This window comes from Alosa sapidissima, chromosome 4 (genome assembly GCF_018492685.1).
Source record: "Alosa sapidissima isolate fAloSap1 chromosome 4, fAloSap1.pri, whole genome shotgun sequence".
In the NCBI taxonomy this organism is placed as follows: Eukaryota; Metazoa; Chordata; class Actinopteri; order Clupeiformes; family Clupeidae; genus Alosa; species Alosa sapidissima.
In genome coordinates, this window is record NC_055960.1 from 4,898,503 (window position 1) to 4,920,000 (window position 21,498).

Here is a 21,498-nt window from a genome sequence, read left to right on the forward strand (position 1 = left end):
TGCCAGGTATGATGGTATTGTTGTGCATTACAATACTTTCCAATCTGACAGAGGTATCCACATCTGATCGCAATGCTATTACACCATTGAGTTAATACGTGGCCTGATGTATTTATTGGCATATAAACTCTATCATGATTTATTAAATGTAAATGTAAACCTTAACACGATTCATTTCTGTATAATGTCTTTAGTGCTCTATGTACTAAAAGAGCCTCTTTTGAATTCAAATGGTTCTTTTATGGTAACCTGAGCCAGCTTTAATCAATGCCAGTGGGAGGATGTTATGTCCTCTGAGAGTGTCCCCTGAGCATAGGGCTAATGTCTCTAATGTGTCACATGACTGAAGATCATTTCATTAAGACTGACAGAGTAAATCAAACAGTGCACACACACACACACACACACATGAGTGAGCACACAGGCGCAGGCTGGCACGCATCCACATGAGGGACTATAAACCAGCTGCGCTTGAGAGAGAGAGAGGGAGAGGTGCTTTGCCTGTCAGCACAGAGGGCCTGCCAATTAAAACAGCACTCTGAAGCTTGACTTGAGTTTAGATGCCTCTCTTAATGCAATTTCACAAACAGCCCCAGCCACACAGCCAACCAGCACAAGCAGTCAACTTTAGTGCAGATGGCATGAGGCTCATTCAGCACAAAGGCCAGGCGGTACCCTGTTGACCAGGCCCGTGTGGAGATGCACGCAGCGCTCTCACACTCGGTCATGCTCCTGTGCCTCCGTGTCGTGCTCTAGTGGGCCGCTAATTAGACACGTTACCTGCCGCCGCTCTCCCGTGTCTCCGCTACACTGCCCGGAGGAGAGGAGGGGCTTTCACATCTCTCTTCAGATCCTCCAGACAAATACAGGTGGCCAGTGATGAGTCACAGTCCAGCGGCGGGGGGGTCAGTCGCTATCCAGGCAGTTAAGCTGAGAGGGAGGAGTGGGGGCTGGGCGCAGGATTTAATGGTTTGGGGAACTGGAGACTAACTTGCTGTGACATTAATTGCTAACTGCTAGCCATGTTCTTACAGGGCAAAGCAGTAGCCAAAGCTCTCAAGTATTTATACCAGACAGTGTAATCCAACCCTGTTCACTTTGGTCTGATTCAGTCCATTCTGGTGCATTTGATACAATCATTTGGAATCTCCATAATTCAGTTTGTACACTCAGCCTTCTCTTACAGAGTGTGGAAAGTGAAAGCCATAGCTGAGCATTCACTGGGGTGCTGGGGAGAGATGAAGTTGCTGACTCTGGATCCTATTGGTCCATTATCTGGTGTGGATCAGAACTGAGTCTGTTTCTGAGTCAGCTATTATTCTGCGAAGGAGTCCTTCTTTGTGGACAGTGAGAGAAGGAGAGTATCTTGTCATCAAATTCCTTGGCAGTTCTGTGTGTGGTAGCGTATACTAGTTGTCAGTGAGCAGCACCATGGCAGGCATTGGGTGTGAGGGGAACTTTCCTCAGAGTTCCCTTTGCCTCTCCCCCACACCTGTACTTTTTGGTGCACTGCAGCCCAAGCTGGCAAGTACTGCATTGATATTCAGCAGCTGTGTTAGATCCTCATCACTGCCTCTCCCTTCTATTTCTCTCTTTCTGTCTCTCTCACTCACTACCTCTCTTCCCTCCCTTATTTCTCTCTGTTAATAACCTCATTCCCAAACCTGTCTGTTTCTCTTCATTTCTCTATTTCTCTTCCCCTACCTTTTACCTGTTTATCTGACTATTCTCACTATCTCCCTCCCTCCCTCTCTCTCTCCCACACACACACACGTATTGAAGGTTCCACAGGCACTCTTATCTGTCCTGCAACAGTAGTCTCTCACTACAGGAACACCCTACCGCACTGTAAAAGCTGTTTAATCAGTGAGCTGTAGGCTCTCCTTGTAACATCTCTTGGGTCCTATTGCGATTTACAGTAAACGTACAATGTTTTCAAGAATCACAAATCACATCAATACAAATCCACTTGTCTGAGAGACATTTTCTTTAGAAAGGACATTCAGCACTTAAGGCCTTAAGTGTTTTGGCATACCCTGGACAAGCAGATGTGTTCAGTGTGTCATGACTCAGCTTACAAGATTTTGAGGAAACCTTGCTACTGAGAGATGGAGAGGTTATCGTTTCATTCATTCATTCATTCATTCATTCATTTAGCAGCATTTCAATCGTATGCCACGTGCTGCAGAGCTTGGACTGTTCCAGAGTGATGTTGTTTTTGTCTGTGTTTGCACGTGTTGCATGTGCTTCTCTGTCAGACAGCACCGGCATGGAATGTGTGACCGGTGTGTATAGATGCGAAGGATGTAGTGGTGCCTAGAGATAGGTGTGTGTGTGTGTGTCTGTGTATCTGTGTGTGTCTGTGTATGCATATGGGTGCTTAAAGCAGGGTGGTGTCCACCCTGCTAAAAGGCGCAAGCCATCCTGACACTGTGTCCTTGAAAGTTCCCCTCTGTGTCCTCCTCTCCGCCCCCCTTCAATCGAAATGAAGTGGCGTAGTCCTGCTAGTGTGCCTCCTCCAGCAGCCCAGTCTCTGGGGACGCTTAGCCACTGAGAGGGAGAGAGAGAGAGAGAGAGAGAGAGAGAGAGAGAGAAAGGAGAGGGAGGGAGGACATTGTGTTCTCTCACCTCTGTGGTCTGTCTCAGAGTAAAAGCCCCCCCATCCCTTCATCCTTTGCTGTTCCTTCTCATTCTCTCTGTCTCTCTGTCTCTCCAGCACATCCCCTCCCACTCCTCTCCTGTGCTCTCCTCTCACTCTTCTGCATCTTCCCCATTCCCACTGTCTGTCTGTGGAGCCTTATGAAACACCTTAAACACCTTTATACACATTTTCACCCATGCCCTCTTTGTTGTCATTAGCAAAGACATTACATGTCTCAGTCTGTCTCTCTGTTTCTTCTTCTCTCTCTCTCTCTCTCTCTCTCTCTCTCTCTCTCTCTCTCTCTCTCTCTCTCTCTCTCTCTCTCTCTACCTATCTGCATCTCAGCATTCAGAAGGGCTGTCCATATCCTCCCTCCTCTGCCACTCCTCTCTCCCACCCCCCTACTGTGCAGTGACATGGTACAGTCGATGTGCAGCGCCTGCTGTAATGTAGCCTCAGCTCATCCAGCCTTTACAGATGCTGAATGGTGATTACGCCAGGCTGTAATTGAAATCATTTTGGATTGGAGATGATTGCATTGCCAAGTAAGTATCGGCTGCTTTGCATGCAAAAAAAATAATCTCTTTTTCTCTGTCCCTCTCTCTCTCACTCTCACTCTCACTCTCACTCTCTCGGTGTCTCACTGTGACTGTCTCTCTCTGTATCCCTGTGCATATGTTTGGTATTGATAGGTTTCTCTTGCCAAATAGTGTCCTTTAGCGTTAAGTTTGTCCCCTTGTTCCCTCCCACCGTTTTTTAAAGCTATGCTATCCATCTGCCCTCCAGGAGAGAGAGAGAGGGGGGGGGGGGGGGTTACATACCTAAACACCAGCTCTACCTCCTGTGCTTTTTTCCCCTCTCTGTCGGTCTCTGTCTCGTCTCTATTCTTCCCTGTGTTTTGTGTTTGGGGGAGGCTCAGATGACCGGTGCACGGGATGTGAATGGGTCAGAGCCTTGTTAGAATGCATAGCCTGTGCTGGGCAACTCCGGGGCAGGCTTGAGTAAGGTGAGAAGACCGGCTGTCGGGTGACGACAGGGACGTTCGGTGGCGCATGGAACCGCTGCTCCAGGTGAAGGAGGACGCTGTTTCTAGGGCAGCAAAAAGTTGCTCCTTTCCCCTGTCTCCCTCTCCTTCCTTTCTCTCCCTCTCTCTCTCTCTCTCTCACCCTTTCTCTCGCTCTATCTCTCTCTCTCTCCCTCTCTTATTAGACAAGCTCTCTCTCTCTCTCCCTCCTCTCTCTCTCCCCAGCCCTGTCTCTGTCCTCTATTCCTTTGGCTCATTTTTGCTCGGTGAGACGGAGAAAATTGATTCTTCTCCCACAGGAGTGGATGGAGGTGGCCACACTGCGTCAAGAGAACAGAGCGGCGCTGAGGCAAAGGTTAGATGGGACTAGTGAGGTAGAGACGGAGGGAGAAAAGGCTCACACTACAACAGATGCTCATGATGATGCATGTGTATCTTGTACTGTTATTTTTTGGTGTGTGAAGTCTCTGTGCCTGTTTGATGGGACTGCACTTGTTAGTTTTCAAGGATATCATATTGTATTTCTATCTATATATATATATATATACATTTGCCTATATATATATATATGTCTATATTTGTATATATGTCTATATTTGTCTAGATGTATGTCTATATAGTGAAGGCTACCATTATAAATGAGCTCTGTTTAAGGTTACATTGTCCTTTAGTATTCCAATCAAGCCCTGTCTTGCTGCAGTTGAGCGTAGGCGCTCATGCGTTCATGGGTTCCTTTTCATAGTTTGTTGAAGCTGGTTTGCTCTGCAGTTGGGCTGGTTGGAGTGCAGGCTTGTGGTGTGATTCTGTGGTGGTGGATCTCCTTGCGGCAAGGCTGACTCATAGATTGTTATCTAATTTCCAGTGGGGAAAAAAGACAGATAAGTACTGCTTGTTGGTCCAGGGTGTATTTATTGTTGGGAAAGCGCTCTGGCTTACTCATCATCTGAGGTCCTAGAGGCAAATGGGTTTGCTGCTGTCAGGACAGACTGAATTGGGCAAACCGACACTGCCCTGCTACATGTGTCCTAACTCTCACACAGCGGATTGACAAACATCATTATAACATTGTGTGTGTGTGTGTGTGTATTTCTGCCTTTGAATCAGGGTGTATGCATTGCATATGAAGTATGACATTATGACATTCAAGATTGTGGTGCTGTGTCTACTGCACCCTTAGTCTGTTGATCTGCTCATTAAATGACATGCCTAAACTGTAGAAATGATTACCCACATTTTACAGATGCTCGTAATCTTCAAATACTGCAGCTAGGGAAGTCCAACAATATCATTAATCACTTTATGCATTACATTGTCATTGGATGTGGAGACAAAGGTACAAAAGGATTTTAACAGCTCCTATGTGGTCAGCAGGCACATGTACACTAGACTCAATTCAAATGTAGATCTCTGGAAGGTTCCTTAAATGAAGTGGGTAGCAACCTTTTGATTTGGCAGTATGCTATTTGGCTATTACAGATTGAAAAGGACAGACGGCAGGTGAAATGCAGAGGAGCTCATGTCGCACGTTAAAGTTAAGCTCCGTAAGGCCGTGACCTGGTTAACAAGTAGCCTGTCCATAGCAAGAACCAGCCAAACTGCAGCATGAAAAAAAACCCATTATTTACGTCATAGGAAAAGCAAAGCATATCTCAAAACAAAGCAAAGCAAAGTCATTCTTCAGAAGTGACACTACAGTAAAAGAGTCTTTTTTGTAATTTTAGCATATGTTTAGAGAAGTTGGTAGCTGAATCTTGCTTCTATTTACAGGTCATGTCCACACTAAGTTCTGTTGAGAGGGCTGACCACAGCACAATGACAGATGTTAGTTTTTCTTGTCCCCTCATCACCTGAAGTCACACAGATACCTGTCTAACATCACATTTTCCTTTTTGGTCATCTCTTTTTTGCATTCATTAACACTAATGACCCTTTATTTGTTTATTTATTTTTCCAGATGATTATGTATTACAGAGAAACTACAGCAAATATGAAAAGGGGTGGGTGCTCATTAGTGGAATAGAGTCCTCCTGACTCAGTGTTCACTTTTGTCATCATATATCTCATCAGTCTTTGTTTAGACATTGCACTACTTATGTGATACAGTAGATTATGGTTCAGACAAATATGGTAATTCGTTCTGACCAACAAGCAGCTGCAATGCAGCACTAAATGCAGTGTGTGTAAAATATATGTACATTGTATAATTGTACATTGTTGACTTATTAGCACACATTTGGGTACTTGTTATTCAATGAGTATATTACTTTTACTTTAATTTGCACTGTTATTTTTTAGATGGTGTTGTGTTGTGTTGTTTTATGCTTTAAGAGGGGTGTAAGAGTTGCCAAGATGATTTATCTGCAAAGAGTCAAACCAGGCTTACAGGCCATGGTGAGTGGAACAGCTAATTAGCTGATAAGTTTACTGGTTAGTGGTGTATCCCACGATTCCTGGAAGAGCTCTGAGGAGGCTATCTAATGTAATGACTAGACCTGCCTCCATAGTGCTTACCGTGTTTGGTTGAAAAAGACACCTGCTTGAGGCGGGGCGGGGTGGAGTTGGGAGGATTGGTTACAGTATTGCCATAAGACTTGCCCAATGTTGCTAGGGATCCATTTTGAGCATGGTGGTTGTATCTAGAGTATAGTATGAGCCATATGAGCTGTGCTAGTGCAGAGCTGTACATGCATGTCACCATGCACATCTTTTTCTCATGACCTTGTCTTAATTATGTACTGTAGCTCATGGGATTATATCCTACTGCCAGAATGCCTGCTCTTTATGTGCTCCTCCTAGTGCACTGTGTGCATATCACACATTCACTTAAGTTGCATGTGTATACACACACACACACACACACACACACACATCTGGCAGGTATTTAATGAGATTTGATAAGTACAAAAAATAACGCGCACATCCATATTCAAACAGGTGCTGGACCAGAATACTTCAGGAATAAAAAATGACGTTAGTCCGCACACTGAGAACTCCTTTTTAAAAAAGATTTTAATCACCACATGTGACGTTTCGGGCTGAATACCCTTCTTCAGACATGAAGACAGCAAAAAGACAAGGCACATATATACACACACCAATCGAAGTCACCTGACAGAACACCTGTTACAGGTTATTATCTTAAAGTGCAAAGTGTCCATTAAAGTGCAAAGTATCCATTAAAGTGCAAGTGCAGACACAAAGTCACATGACAATACTGTGTACTATACATAGTGCCCCAGGCAATCTTAAAGTGGTGATCAAATATAGGCACAGTTAAGCAAAAAAGCAAAAAAGCCACAGCTTATATCACAGTAACATGACCTATCTTAAGAAGTCACAGTAACATGGCCTGTCTTAACAGAGTAATGATGAAATACAAGCCCAGAAGAGCAAAAAACAAGCGAACAGGCCACAGCTTATACAGTACATCACAGTGATGTGACCGAGCTTAGGAAATCACGGTAACATGGCCTCGCTTGAGAGAGCAATGATCTGATACAGTTAGACCCAATCAGTGACATACAAACAATAAAGTATTTAATGAGATTTGAACAGACGTTTTTTAACTAGCACAGAGTCGAGTAATATAGACATGATAGTAGCGTATGCAAATGTCCTTGCCCTTGCATGCACATTATTGAAATATCACTGAGGCAAAGCCAATTAAATTATTCTCTACTGAACAACTCTGCCAACTAATGTGAAAGCAGTGCAAAAGAAAAGCCATTTATGCACAAGAACATACAAACAATACATGAAAGAGCTAACAGAAGCCCTTGGATAAGTTGACGAGGAGAGGGAAGTCAGGTTTGTCCTCTGTCAGGTCCATTAGCATGCGCTAATTAATGTTCCAGTGAGGTGCTGTGGGCTCCGCTTACAGGCTATTTATTAGCCCCTCAGAGTGTCCCTGAGTGCTGCACCACTACTGCATCTGCACCCACAACTGCAGCCGCTCAGGAGGGGATACATGCACCACTATGGCCATTTGTGCTCTCTGTGGAGTGGTGGTGGAGGTGGTCCTGTAGGTATGGTGCAAGGCACCTAACCCCTCACTGCTCCCCGAGTGCCGCGGTAGCAAGGCAGCTCACTGCTCCGGGTTAGTGTGTGCTTCACCGCACTGTGTTCACTGTGTGCTGAGTGTGTTCACTAATTCACGGATGGGATAAATGCAGAGACCAAATTCATTGTATGTGCAAGTATACTTGGCCTAGAAAACCTGATTTACATGGTGACTTGTGTTATACGTGTGAATGAGAGACTGTGAGGTTTTGTGTCTGCTTCAACTGGTAGTCTGTCTGTCCTTGGGTATGTCTCACCTTGTCTATGCTTAGCACATAATTCTTGGCACACTGGCTTCCAGGACTTGGCTGAGTCCTGGCCGTGAGTGGATGCGTGCATGTTGGAGAAAGTTGATAGTGGTGGGCCAGGCACAAGGTGCTACGGTTATGGCCTGGAGTGGAAGTGGTGCCGCACGGAATAGAATTAGTCACAGCCAAACTTGCCTTTACTGAAATCCGTAGGATCACGAATGGAAGCTAAATATAGTGTGATTGATGGGTGAGCAATGGAGGATGGTGGCAGTTGAAGGCTAGTTCCACCTTGTCACTGTCAACAAATGGAGACTGTCACTCTGTCACTGCCAGCAGCACTGGCTAGAGGGCAGAGCTCACATGCGAAGGCACAGCAGCCCACAGATCCTGAAGTAAATGCCCAGCTATTAATGTCATAGCCCTGCTGGAAGAGACAAGCAACAACTCTTCCCATTCCCATATACAGGTATTTTTTACATGACCTGTTAAAAGGTTCACCTAACAAAGAGATGTCCATTGGTCTCTGCTCTTATTAGTCAGTGCAAGTGGTTAAGGGATATGGCACATGTATCTGATACTATCACTGTACTTAAAGATTAGGCAATCAGGTCTAAGCTTATTCAGGTAGCACAACTGTTCATTATACAAATTGTAGTTGTGGTTATCTGAGTCATTAAACGAGTCAAGTCAATACTCAGCTTCTCATTTCTCTACTTTGTTTACCTTTAGCCAGACAGCCAGATGAAATATCACATAAAACATGGCATTCAAGGGAAATCTCAGAATGCAAATCACTGGAAGCGTGAGTGAAATGATAAATTGGTTATTTGTGATTACTTCCATTTGGAAGTATTCCATGGTCCATTTTAGTATACATGACCCCTGCAGTCCCTGGAAGAATTGGGATGCACATGTATGTGCTTTAAAAGCTAAACGATACCTTGCTTCTGTCATAAATATGTCACATACATTTTTTGTCATCCATGAACAACTGTAAAAGGCTCTGTGAGCAGCAGGTTTTAGAGCGCTATAATATTTAAGCTTTAGTTATCAAAGCACCAGAGGTCTGCCCTTTGGGCTTAATCTTCTGACTGCCACCCCCCCCCCCCCCCTCCAAGCCCCCCTTGTTATAGCTGAGGTAGATGCATCAGCATGGGCCAGCATTTATCCCTGGCACTCTCTCCTCTCCTGTAAGCTGAGTCTGTGTGCTGAATTTAATTAGAACAATAGCTCCCTAATGATTTTTGCACAATGATTTGGAACAAGTGGAGGGCACTGCCCCCCCCCCCCCTCTTATCCTAAATGACCTTGCGAGTTACAAGACAAAAGGTGTGTTTGCTGGCTAAAAGCATTTTTTTTCTGTGCCACATTTGTCTGCAGTAGTCTGTACAAATAATTAAATATGTGATTTGTTATAGATTTTCACATTTCTGTAAATGTGCAGCTCATATCTTACAGAATAAGTAAGGGATAATGGCCAACGAGGTGTCCTGTTATACAAAATTAATGGACGAGAGGGGAGGCAAAGAACTCCCCAACGCGTAGCGGAGGGAAGTTTCCTCCACCCAGTCCATTAATTCCGTTTATACAACAGTTAGGTCCGGTCAAGCTATTTAATGATTTTTTATTGGATGAGAGGCATTCTTTGAGTCATCACGAGTGGCAATATCCCAGCACAACTCCACTCAAGATTTTTTACTGCTAGTTATCACTCCGCGTATTGCATTGAATTCCATTCATTCACAACGAAAGAGCAGCGATTTCATAACGTCGCCTTGGAGTGAGAAAAACTCAAAGTAGGCGGCTGGCAGATAGCTCATTAATGTGCTCAGATGTATTTTTTGGTTACAAAACCTGCATTTTTAGATTTAATAGTTCTTGTTTCTCACTATGTCTTACAAAACATAAGGGCACAAACCCTTTACTTATTTGTTAATACAGAACTAGGCTATGCTGTCGTTTTAGAGTTAGCTCCGCCATGTCCAACAGGACCCCTTGAAGAACGTTATCCCGTTTATCACTGGGTTGCTACTATAGGCAATAGTCATGCCTTTATAGCACGCAAAGGAAATAAGCGGTTCCCTGTCGTGGAGCTGGTAAAGGATATCCCCATGGCTGTAATTGCCTTCGGCCTTGTACCTACGGCCGAATTACAGCCGTGGTGACATCCTTTACCATCCCCACTCCAACTCGTGTCATTGCATAATTCATAAGCAACAATATAGAGAGAAAGAAAGAAAGAAAGAAAGAAAGAAAGAAACTACCCTCCAGTCAATACTAGCCGCCACATGGCTATTCTCCAGCCTAACCCGATTGAGACCATTTAAAATAAATGCTAACCAGGACCACTCCTCAACATGAAACACCACCTGCTTCATTTGATCAATACACACACACACACACACACACACACACACACACACACACACACATACACATACACACACACACACACACACACATAAGATCGTTAGCAAATACCCCCACCGTGGCCACTCTAACCCCAGCCCCCGCTTTCACAAGCGCTGTCCTCATGCAACAAAAGACAGACACACTGTTGTCCTGTTGTCATATTAGTGGATTAGTAGACATACATGGGTATTTACTTGACATGGATCCATAGTCTCGGCAGCAGAGATAAAACCCTCAGATGTGTGCCCTGACACTAAAAAAGAAGATCTGCCTTTGAAAGTCAATCACTCCAAACGAAGCATGCCATATGAGAAATCAGAAATCAGAGAAATCTTTATGATTTGAATTTAGATCTTGATTTGGTTTTCAGTATGAATATTTTGTTGTTCTTGTTTTCTTGAATGCAGACAGATTTGCTGTTTACTGATACATTTAATACCATTATTTATGTTGTGTATTAAAATATATTTTGGTATAGAATCTCCATCATACATACAGTATATATCTGAACTATATTGATATAGCTAGATTTAGTGTGTATACAGTAGAGTAAAGCTATTAAATATCCCCTGAACCCTGTTCCATTACATTAAATATCCGCTGAAGCATTCTGTGATTTGCCACATCAGTACTGAAAAGTAACGTTCTTGTAAATGTTGATGTTACACCATAACACACACACAGAGCTGTGGTTGCGTCTCCACTTAGAAATCCTTACGCTATCCGTCATGCTAAAGCTTGGAGCATGTATACGTTTAACACTGACATTATTCTGGGTCAGTGGCCACACAACAGCAGTATGTGTCATGGTTGTGCAGAATGTCTTGCACTGCTCCTTCAGGCTCCCAGTCTGGAATGAGTGGGCAGAAGGCAGACAAAGCTTGTGGATGACCACAGCACTTAATTTAACCTGGCCTGTCATAACACACAGCACATAGCTGTCATGGGTGCAATGTATAGTACCTTAGGGCAAAGCCTGTAACATCAGCATACGACAGTGAATTCATGACGGGAAAAACTGCAGATAAGCTACCGACTTTTCTGTGCCAATTGTTGGTTGTTCTGTTGTTGTAGTATATCACAACACGTTATGTCACAACAGCTATTCCCAATGCAATGTCATTTCAGTAAATAAACATTGTCTTTGTAATATTGGCTAAATAGTACACTGATTCTGCTGACAAATTGCATTTCAAACCTAAAGGACATGACAGATTGAAATCCATTCAAGAACTGCTGGACACCTCCCAGCTCATTCATCTGAGGCTGCGCTGAATGCTCACAAGGGCCTTTTAAAAAAAACCAAGGAGTGTCAGTATCATTTCTCTAAGCCAGAGGTCACCGCCACTCATCTCCTGTGTGCGGGATGCTACTATTGTCGTAGCAGCAGAGACAGCAGCCCTCACTCTGTTTACCCCACTCCAACATCAGATCAATGTGCATGGTCAGCACTTCAACAGCGGCCTTAAGGGCGAGAGAGGGATAAAGTGGACCCCTACTAACCAGTCAACATGGATGTCCAATGACCACCTGTAATATAGGAATGCCATTCCCTATGCCCACATGGTTTTTAGCATTTTCTGTGAGGGTGGGTGTAAACCTCTCATCTGCAGGATATGTTGAACAGGATCCATGCAGAGAGGCAGTTTTGTTGCATAACAGCAATACATTGTTGAGGTGCTAAAGAGGCTTTCCTCAGAACGTCTTATTACCTTTTAAGTCAGTGCATGACCCTTAGGTATTTCACCTATTTGCTTACAGCACATCTACGACGAATTACTGATAATGCTAAAACAATGTATTCCTCAAATCCTTAATCCTTAAAAAAAAGAAAACAAGTACAAAACGCACACATACACACAGAAATGGCTGAATGTCCTTGAGGAAAAGGATGATGATTTGTATCTGCCTACTTGTGAGGTAGCTCAAGGACACTGGTGCTGTATTTGAGGTGACGCAGAGTTGGTATAGGGACAGTGATCGGGAGAATGAGGGAAAGCAAGTAGAAATCGAGAACATTTTCTCATTTCATGCATCTAGTAGATGAGTAGACATGAAATTTCCTCTGGAATCATCAGGGGCATTTCTGCCCGGTTGCCCCTCCCTCTGTGCCTCTCTTGAGGCATCTCGGAGCGAGTCACACCAGGCCATCCACCTTGTGGCATGTGGCTCCCTCTCCTAGAAGCCTTTATGGAGACAAGCCCTTTCATCCGCACCAGCACTCAGAGGCATGTGGATGCATTAAAGGTCCCAACTGTAACAAAGACAAGATCACACCAGCCTGCTGCCCCGCTTTGCAGCGTGCGAGACGCTGTGTGTAATCTCCGCCACTCCGAGGCAGAAGGAAGCCTTAGCCAGCCCAGGGCAATCCACCCTTCTATTTTTCAAAAGCTTTCACTTTCTCCGTAAACAAAAGGAGAGCCTATGCAGGAGAAAGAGCCATGGAGTCCCGTCTCTTTACCCTTTCCACTGACATGACCTCCACCATTTGTCTCTAAAATAGCGCTCCATCCTTCGCCTTTGTGGGCTTTCCATGGCATTCAGTGGGGTTGACAGGTGCTTTCAACACAATTAGAAGTCACGATTCACAGCACATTGGCCAGGCAAGACCACTCAACATCAGAGTTTACTTACAAGTCTCCCTTTTAGCAGGCTGCCATTTAGATGCCTCACTAAGGATGTGCAATGACATCAAAAAACGCTGTAACAAAGTTGTAGGAAAGCACTATGTATAACAGTTGTGTAACAGGAATGTACATTGGCATGTTTGTAAGTGTGCATTCACTCATGTCAATGACCACAGGACCACACGGAAGCATTTTCAGGGCTTGATCATTCAATGTGAAAAGTTATTGTCAAATTTTCAGTAATACATTTAAATTTTAAAAGTGCTATATGAGCTGTGGTTGATTGTTATGCACTTAAACAACAAAAACAAATTGGCTAGCTTTACATTTTTGTGCCTTTTTTATTTGTTGCTGTAAAGCACTTGATGTAGTAGAGACATGCTACTGTATATCTGTGTAAGTCATTTTGTGAATATCACATTTTATATAAGCATTTTAAAGCATCTTTAAAACATGTATTGATTCCAGTTCAGAGATACATTTGCGTATGTTTGCACATGCATGCACACACAGCCACATATAAATGTAAGACAAGCAAGCATGCAAATAAAACAAGTCAGGGAGAGATAGACGAAGGTAGACGGCACAGCCTTCCCACTCTCGCTGGTGGCTGGAGATCAGGCTGCCGTCACCTCAAAGCAAGTAGCAATTATTTAGTAACTGCACAATTAAGTGTCTAGCCCCCTCCACAGCGCCCCCGCTCAGCGCCCAGGAGGACCTGTCATGTCTGGTCCCCTGGAGGGGCTTTAGTTTAGATGTTCATGCTAACCTTAGTCATCCTCAGGCTTAGTCCTTACAACTCGTTCAAGCTCCAAGGAAAGGCACGACATGTGGGTACAGAGTTTTTGTGAGACATCTAATTTTACAATACATTTAAGCAATAGCATGAAAGATTGAGAAAAAAAAGAACTACTTATAGATCTATGAAATTCTTGAGACTCTATGGACATGTTTAATGAGCCCATTTCCTTTCTTTTAGACAAATGCAATGAGAGGTTCTTTCCCTCAGGCCTGACTCCATACTGTAAATGTAGGCCAAGGGTTTCTCAGTGGTAAACTGAGACGGTTCCTTTTGTTGAAAACATAATCCACCCCCATCCATTGTATGGATTAAATCATGCTCCTCAAAAATGACTTGTACTGTACCATACAGTATCATTCCCATCTCAGATGAATGATGGTTTCATCTAGTGTGATGTTAATGTTATACACTTTAGATATGCATTAAAAAGCAAACATTAACATCAGTTACAAATGAATACCAGTCCTTTCCTAATAGTGTGAATGGTGGGGCTATCAGCCCATGTTCTTGTTCAATATCCAATTATAATGTAGCATTTAAAAATCAAATGCTTACATCAATAATTAAAATGGCCGTCTAAATGTACTGTAAACAATTTCATTACTCATCTTGAATGAGGTTCTCTTGCAAATTGTATAAATGTTGAAAGATTGAGGTGTCATTCAACAGCAGTGGGTAAATAAGAGGCATGTCATTCCTTCCCATCTGTTGGTCTGACATTTCTCAACTGTGCATGTATCTTACTGCCCCCTCTTCAAAAAACCCAATGGCTGCATACAAAGCAGAATGATTGGGAAGAGGGATCTCTGAAGAGAACTGAATAGATCACGCCTGAGGTTGGGAAGCTGCACATTCCACTTATGTACAGGAATGGGTTATGTTGGACTGGATTATTGATGTTTTTAAGTCAACATGCTCATATATCTATGGAGTGCAAACATTGAACTTTTCAGGCATTTTATGTGCACCAACTATAGTCCGAGCTGCATGACAAACAGCTAAAATCAAATATTTGTCTGAAGGCATTTCTGTACTCTACCTTTTCTGTGTTAATGGAGGTGTATGTCTAAACGGCTATGGCAATATTCACGTGGATAATCATGTAGTAATCATGTTTTAAAGGTTTTTATAAGTATTGCTTATAAAATATCCATTACCAATTTTCTGTTTCTCTCTGCTTGACTTTTAAAAACCAAGTTAGAAGTTAGTTTCATCTGAGATATCATGATACATTGATAAATACCATGATAAATTGCCATTCAAGCACATGCTAGTGAATCACCTGAAGAATGCAGTTGCAATGCCACTGCACAGGTCTCCCGTGAGCCCCTTTTAGCTCCGCTCCATGTGCCTCTCTGGGGCCCTCCCTCGCCTGTTCCCAATGGACACGCTGGCACAGCTGGGCGGAAATGGCGCAGATAGTACCGCGGTGGCACAAGCTTTGATTACCCAGCCTGCCTCCCTGGGCAGGGAGGACTTGAGGAGATCCTGCTGTCTGCCAGCCAGCCATCTCCAGGAGCCAGACGCCACCCCAGTGGCTGGGAGGCTGCCACGGCCCCTGCCCCTTACCTCTGCAGTGAGCTCTGCCAGTCATGCCACGAGACCAGGCAGCAGGAGGTGCTCATGGTGATGTGGATCACCACTATGGGATGTGCCACGCTAGAGCCATACCTTCTTGTTCTTGTTCTTTTTGTACAGAAGGGGAGCAGTCTGGTGTACAATTGTTTCCCACACCAGTTCCTTGTACTACTGCAATTTGAATGGTTGATATTTATAATTTATAATTAAGTAGTGTAAGGCTGTCAAGTGGGCTAAATAGGATGGTAGGGGTATCGTTCATAGAGGGTAAATAATATTTTCATACTGATTGACTCCACACACAGGCACAGGCACTGAGTACAATGGAAGACATACTCTGACATGTGCAAATGTGCAAAAATGTGCGTATGTACGTACACACCACCATCACCCACTCTCTGTCCTTCAGCAATTTCTCTCCCTCTTTCTCCTTCTCTCTCTCATGCTCTCGATCTCTTTTTCTCTCACACACACACATATCACACAAGTGTAAAATGGAGCTGTGAGGCACTCAGATGCTCTCTCATTAATATGTATGAGGCGCTGTATTTAGCCATAGCTCATGGGATTGATCAAAGAGTGGAGCTGGGATGTGACTGGGTTCTGCTGATGCTGGTGCTGATGCTGATGCTGATGCTGATGCTGATGCTGGTGCTGGTGCTGGTGCTGGTGCTGGTGCTGATGCTGCTGCTGCATCCGTGTGCATGTGACCCAGGCAGCTGCGTGGACGTGTTCCCTCCCTTGGCTCCTCCCCACCACACACGTCTAACGAGGCTCCGTGCCGGGGCTGCTGCATCCCTCCCTCCCTCTCTCAACCATTTCTGCTCCTCTTGCTCCTTCACTCCCCTCCTCTCTGCTCGCACCCGCCTCCTCACTCCTCCCCCCTTCCTCTCACTCTCCTCCGTCTCTCTCCTCCTCTGCCTCGCTGTCCTTCTCTCCTCCTCCCACCCTCTCTCCCCTCCCCTCTGGCGACCGTGCTGCAACGCTCTCCTTTGTACCAGTGCCTCAGAAACTGACTCCTCTTTCTTGTCTCTCTCTCTCTCTCTCTCTCTCTCTCTCTCTCTCTCCCTCTCCCTCCCTCTCTCTCTCTCTTTCTCTCTTCCTTCTCTGAAGGAGTAATGGAGTGGAGCACCATGTAGACAGAGGCAGACTGAGGCCAACCAGAATGGGACAGTGCACATGGAGTGGTGCCGGTCTGCAGCCGTGCTGTTGAATGCAGGTCGCCCGGAGCAGCTGATCCTGCGCTCTCTCTCGCCTTCCCGGAGTTTCACGCTGCTCGCCGCCCTCTGAAACCGCCAGGAGGAAACCTGCCTGCCTGCCTGCACTCATACCCAACGCCTCTTCCACACAGAGGACTGGATTTTCCCTCTCTTCCCTTCTTCTCTCTCTTCCTCTCTGCCTCTTTCTACATATTCTCTCAGCTTCTCTCCCCCCCCCCCGCGTCTCCTCTGTGATTAGCCACGCTGCCTGGTGGTGGCCCGCTTTGCCGGTCCTTGTCCCCAGTGATTTTTTATCAACAATTCTCTTCAGCTCTGCATCGAGCGACACTAAGCAATACTTGCCGCTATGGGGGACATGACTAACAGTGATTTTTACACCAAGAACCAAAGAAATGAGGGCAACCATGCCGAGGGCTTTGGCATCTCGCTCATGGAGCTACGCTCCCTTATGGAACTGCGAGGCACGGAAGCCGTGGTCAAAATCCAAGAGGACTATGGGGGCACGGAGGGACTCTGCCAGAGGCTCAAGACATCGCCAACGGAGGGTGAGTGGGTGATCCATTTGCTCTTTCCTCTTGTGTGTTTGTGTGAGTAAATATGGTGGGTTACAACAACAACACACACACACAAATACAACAAACACAATATGTACAAACTCTCTCTCTTCCAGTTACTTACTCCCCCCCCCCTTTTACACACACACACACACACACACACACACACACACACACACACACACACACACACACACACAATCAGAGCAGCAATGTGTTGTACTAAATGAGCAGCTTTATGATGACTGAAGATATTTCTCCTGTTCAGAAGCATCTCTGTTTAGCTATTCTGAAGCCTGCCCTTCAGAGCACACCCTCCTTTCTCCCCTCTCCTTTCACCTGCCTCACACAGGAGTTATTAGACAAAATATGTATCCTGGGCAACAACATAGAGGTCAGTCTAAATGTGCCTCCTTGTAATGTGGAGGCACTACCCGCAGTGGTAGAAATGCCAGCTTTGATTGATGACTGGTCTCACACAAGCTTCTCTCTAATGACTGTTTTGCCTGAGTAATTAAAAAGAAAGTATGCGTTCCAAAACTCCATTTGTGGGCCATCACATTTTGTTGTAAAGTACATGTGGGAAGGCTGCAGGCCTTGTCCTATTAGATGGCACAGAAGGATGTGCTGTTTGCTGCTGCACTATTCTTCATTGCCCCACTGTAATGGGATAGGGGCTAGAGTGGACGCCACAGTAATGTCTGTAATCTATAGCTTTATAGATAGCTACATCAACTTGATCAATGACTGGATGTTTTGTCTGTACGTGTTCATCAATAACAACAGTTGCCCTGTGTGGCACATTAATTATGGTATCTCGTAGATGTTGTTTGTAAAGTAGGCAATGTTGTGTTTTGTTTATCAGATCAATAATTCTTTCATGCACATCATTTCATGTCTTAAATATGCCCAGTGTCTTTCAATGTCATTAGAACCCATTGAACATAGTTAGTCTTTTAAATAATAAACTGCATTTCTGACCACCTCTGTAAATAACCAACCACTGGGAATTATTGATCTAACTGCCAATGTAAATTCAGCTCGGTGTGTAACAGCTCTCAATAGCCTAGCATGATTGTTGTGTTTTGCCAGACACATGTTGCTTATACAGCATCATGTAACCACTACTCTAGTCCCTTGTGGTATATACGACCACAGAAATGAGATACGGCCTCTCTGCCCTGCACTGAAAAACTGTCTGTCAACAGAGTATGTGACTGAGCTAACGGACAGAGGCTTATGAGCCTGTAATGGAAAAAAGTCCATAGCCCCGGAGGTTATCCCAGTCATCAAGCTACTTAAATACTCTTTAGGCTTTGAATACATCTTATGACGCAACCCACAGGTATGCAGTTATTCTGTATACTGATTATGTGTGCGACTTTTCCGACTGATTCAGGGATTTCAAGAAAAGAGAGAAGTGTGACACACTAATGAAGACAAATGGTCCCATCCAATCCTTGTTAATGCGGCGCGGCGCTGAGGTGTTCTCTCTGAGGAGCGGGTGGGACTCAGTCACCTTCATGCGCTCAGCAGCCCTCGGTGTGTAGTGCCATTAGGTGCTATAGCTCCCATAATGTGTCCACTCCTTCTGATTTATCTCCACAGGAGACCCAGCACATGCCTGTGCTGACAGCCAGTAGGGGTGGTAGATCTGTAGTTGGAGGGAGGACATGTAGCACTTGGCTCTTTAGATGTGGTCCATGGGGGTGAATAGCAGGAGTTCATGTCAAGGGTGAATTGGGATGATAGATCTATATCTTGGTAGTGAGATGAGTAGCCAGCCTAATGACATCAAACTGCTTTGATTCAGCCTATGGAGTGGAGGCTGTGGGTGGAGATATATCAGTTGCAAGGTTACCTTGCCCACAGATGATTTTATTATACGAATGAGTCCTGGTATGAGCATGTGGATTCCCAAGTGTCTTCACAGAAAGCTGTTGCCTTCGAGCTGCCTCTGCTTATTATGTGCCTGATGATGCCTTGGTGCCCATGGTCCTTCTTGTAATGGGAATAGCATTGCTTCTTATATGGGAATAGCATCTTAGCATAGGATGTGTTTGGGCTCTGGAGCCAAGCTGATCAAATGTTCTTAACTGTTTTTCTCTGCTTGAGCACAGGCAGTTTTTTGGGCAGCTTGCTTTAAAACACAATCGCTACACAGGTGAGCTTGGCTCAGGGGCTGCTTTGAACTTTAGTGTACCACTGAAAGCAAAGGGATTTTACCTGCTTTTACAACCTGCCATAGATGCTAATGTTGCCATTCGGTATCACTTAAGTGGTCATTTGTATGTCCTTGTCTCACCAGGGAAACATCTCAGGCGCTTTTATATGGGTTATGCATTTGGTGGAGACACAGAAATGGCCCTCCAGAGAGGGAGAGAGGCTGTGAGAGATAGCTGCTGTATGCTAATATCTGCAGCAGAGCAGCTGTGGCCTACACAGCAGCTGTGAGTTGGCGAGAAGTGTCTGGAGCTGGTAGAACCTGTCCTCCTACACGACTCCCTCCTCTCACATGCCTATTTCTGTTGGATCAATTCAAATGGGACATAACCTACACGTTGCTGCTCTCCTGAATTGCACTGGCTGAGAGTTAGCAATTTCTATTTATTCACTCACTGTGTTGTTTAGATACATGATCAGATTGAAGCATATTTTAAAAGATGGGAGCTGTTTTTATGAATGATTTTTGATCACTTTGGATGGAAATCCCTCATTTGCTCTGGTAGTCCTGATTTCCTGAAATCGCCACCATGCACCTTTTGGCTGTGAGAATAGTCTTTTTCTCATGCCTAATTATCTCTTTGTGAAGTTAACAAATGACCATAGATTTGTGCTCATGCCCAAAGTGGACAACAAAGTCAGAGAAATACTCTTTGTGTGCCTATGAATGTGTATGCTCAGGCAGTGGACAAGCAGATGAAACTGGTTGCAGCTCCATTAGTCTCCTGAAGGTCACAGAGGAGAGTGAGAAGCTGCTGTACTGTAAATACAAGCAGACACATGCATCAGACATCCCGTATTCAGCCCCACTCACCACATCTGCACATGCTGATACAATTCACTGCAGTACAGTGAGACTTTGCATTTATCTGTGTTTTGTGCTGTTTTCATCCAGTTTGACATTGTGCTGAAGGACACAGGGTTTTAGCACGGCTCATTCTCTGCCACTTCTCCGCTTCACGTGGCCAGTTAAATGGTGTCCCAACTCTGAACAACTAACCCCCCCCCCCCACCCTTGAGCATGCTAATCTGGTCCACCAAGCGGGCCTTGCATTCCCCTCTGACACATCCTATTTAATCTCAGCCCCACCAGGAATTGCTCAGATAGAGCGCAATCTCCTTTAATAAGGACACTTTCTCCTCCTCACCAGCAAGGCTGCCCTCATTCCAGCAGTGGTTCTTAAAAAGGAGAAATGTGTCTCTCCAAGGAGTGATTATTAATGATACATGGCCTTTTTTCTGCCCCCAAAGGCACTGCAGCTCCCAATCGGATGACCTTGGGGGAACTAGAATAAAATAAAACAAATGTTGCACCGTCTGTGACACAGTATCAGAGGTTGCATGTTAAAATGTCTTTGGTCTGGCTTCATGGAAGATAGTTAGAGCTGGGGAGAAAGAAAATGATGTTGAAACCCCTCCTTTGATCATCTGTGCTCCTCTTCAGATGTCTCTGGGAACGGACCATGTGCACCTAATGCAAAAGCTCTGATTTCCTTTCCTATCCCATACAGTTACACACAACTGATTATCACAGCTCAGTCACCTGAGCTTGCAGCACCTTGACACGACTTAATAGTACAAGTGCAGATTCCCAAGCCTGGCATCTCTTCTCCCAGATTTGATTTTGTCATTTGTGTGTGTTTATTTTTTAGTTCATACTGTAGCTGTTAACAGTTAAGTGTGGTGTTACACAGACCTGGCTCTGCTTGTGCCAGATGCTCCACACAATCACAGCCCTCCTCTCTCACCATTCAGCCTGCTACTTGTAGGGGATTCAGAGCGCTGAGGGGTGACAGCGCCATTTTAGAAACACCCGGTGATCTGGGGGGCTGACAGGACTCGGCAAGTGAGACCGGCCGAGCTGGTGTGTGATTGCTAGCGTTTCGACGGCGAAGTGTGACGCACCTTCACCTCGGCCAAGATCCGCCGGCATCTGTCATCCACTGTCACCCAGGTCGGCTGTCCCAGTGTCTGTTGGAGAACTGATGCAAATGGCTGCTGACTAAGATGCAACGTCGGCCAGTGTTTAGACCGGCAGCTGGCTCGGTGTCCTGTTTGACCCCCTTGCTGCTATTTTTACAAGGTGGTGATGTGGGCGTGAACGTAC

At 44.9% G+C, this 21,498-nt stretch overlaps 1 protein-coding gene across 13 annotated transcripts in view; it reads left to right on the plus strand.

Annotated features, from left to right (window-relative positions):
* The window catches only part of atp2b2 (ATPase plasma membrane Ca2+ transporting 2), a 107,468-nt gene that overhangs the window by 41,345 nt on the left and 44,625 nt on the right, over window positions 1-21,498 (plus strand). For 11 of the 13 annotated variants that reach the window (XM_042088993.1, XM_042088989.1, XM_042088990.1 and 8 more), the window contains 2 exons: window positions 2,987-3,186; window positions 16,508-17,159. In XM_042088993.1, the coding sequence (XP_041944927.1) occupies window positions 16,961-17,159 (199 nt within the window). In that variant the 5' untranslated portion in view covers window positions 2,987-3,186; window positions 16,508-16,960. Of the gene's footprint in view, window positions 1-2,986; window positions 3,187-16,507; window positions 17,160-21,498 lie in introns of those variants that run through there. The other 2 variants (XM_042088981.1, XM_042088982.1) reach the window with 1 other exon arrangement.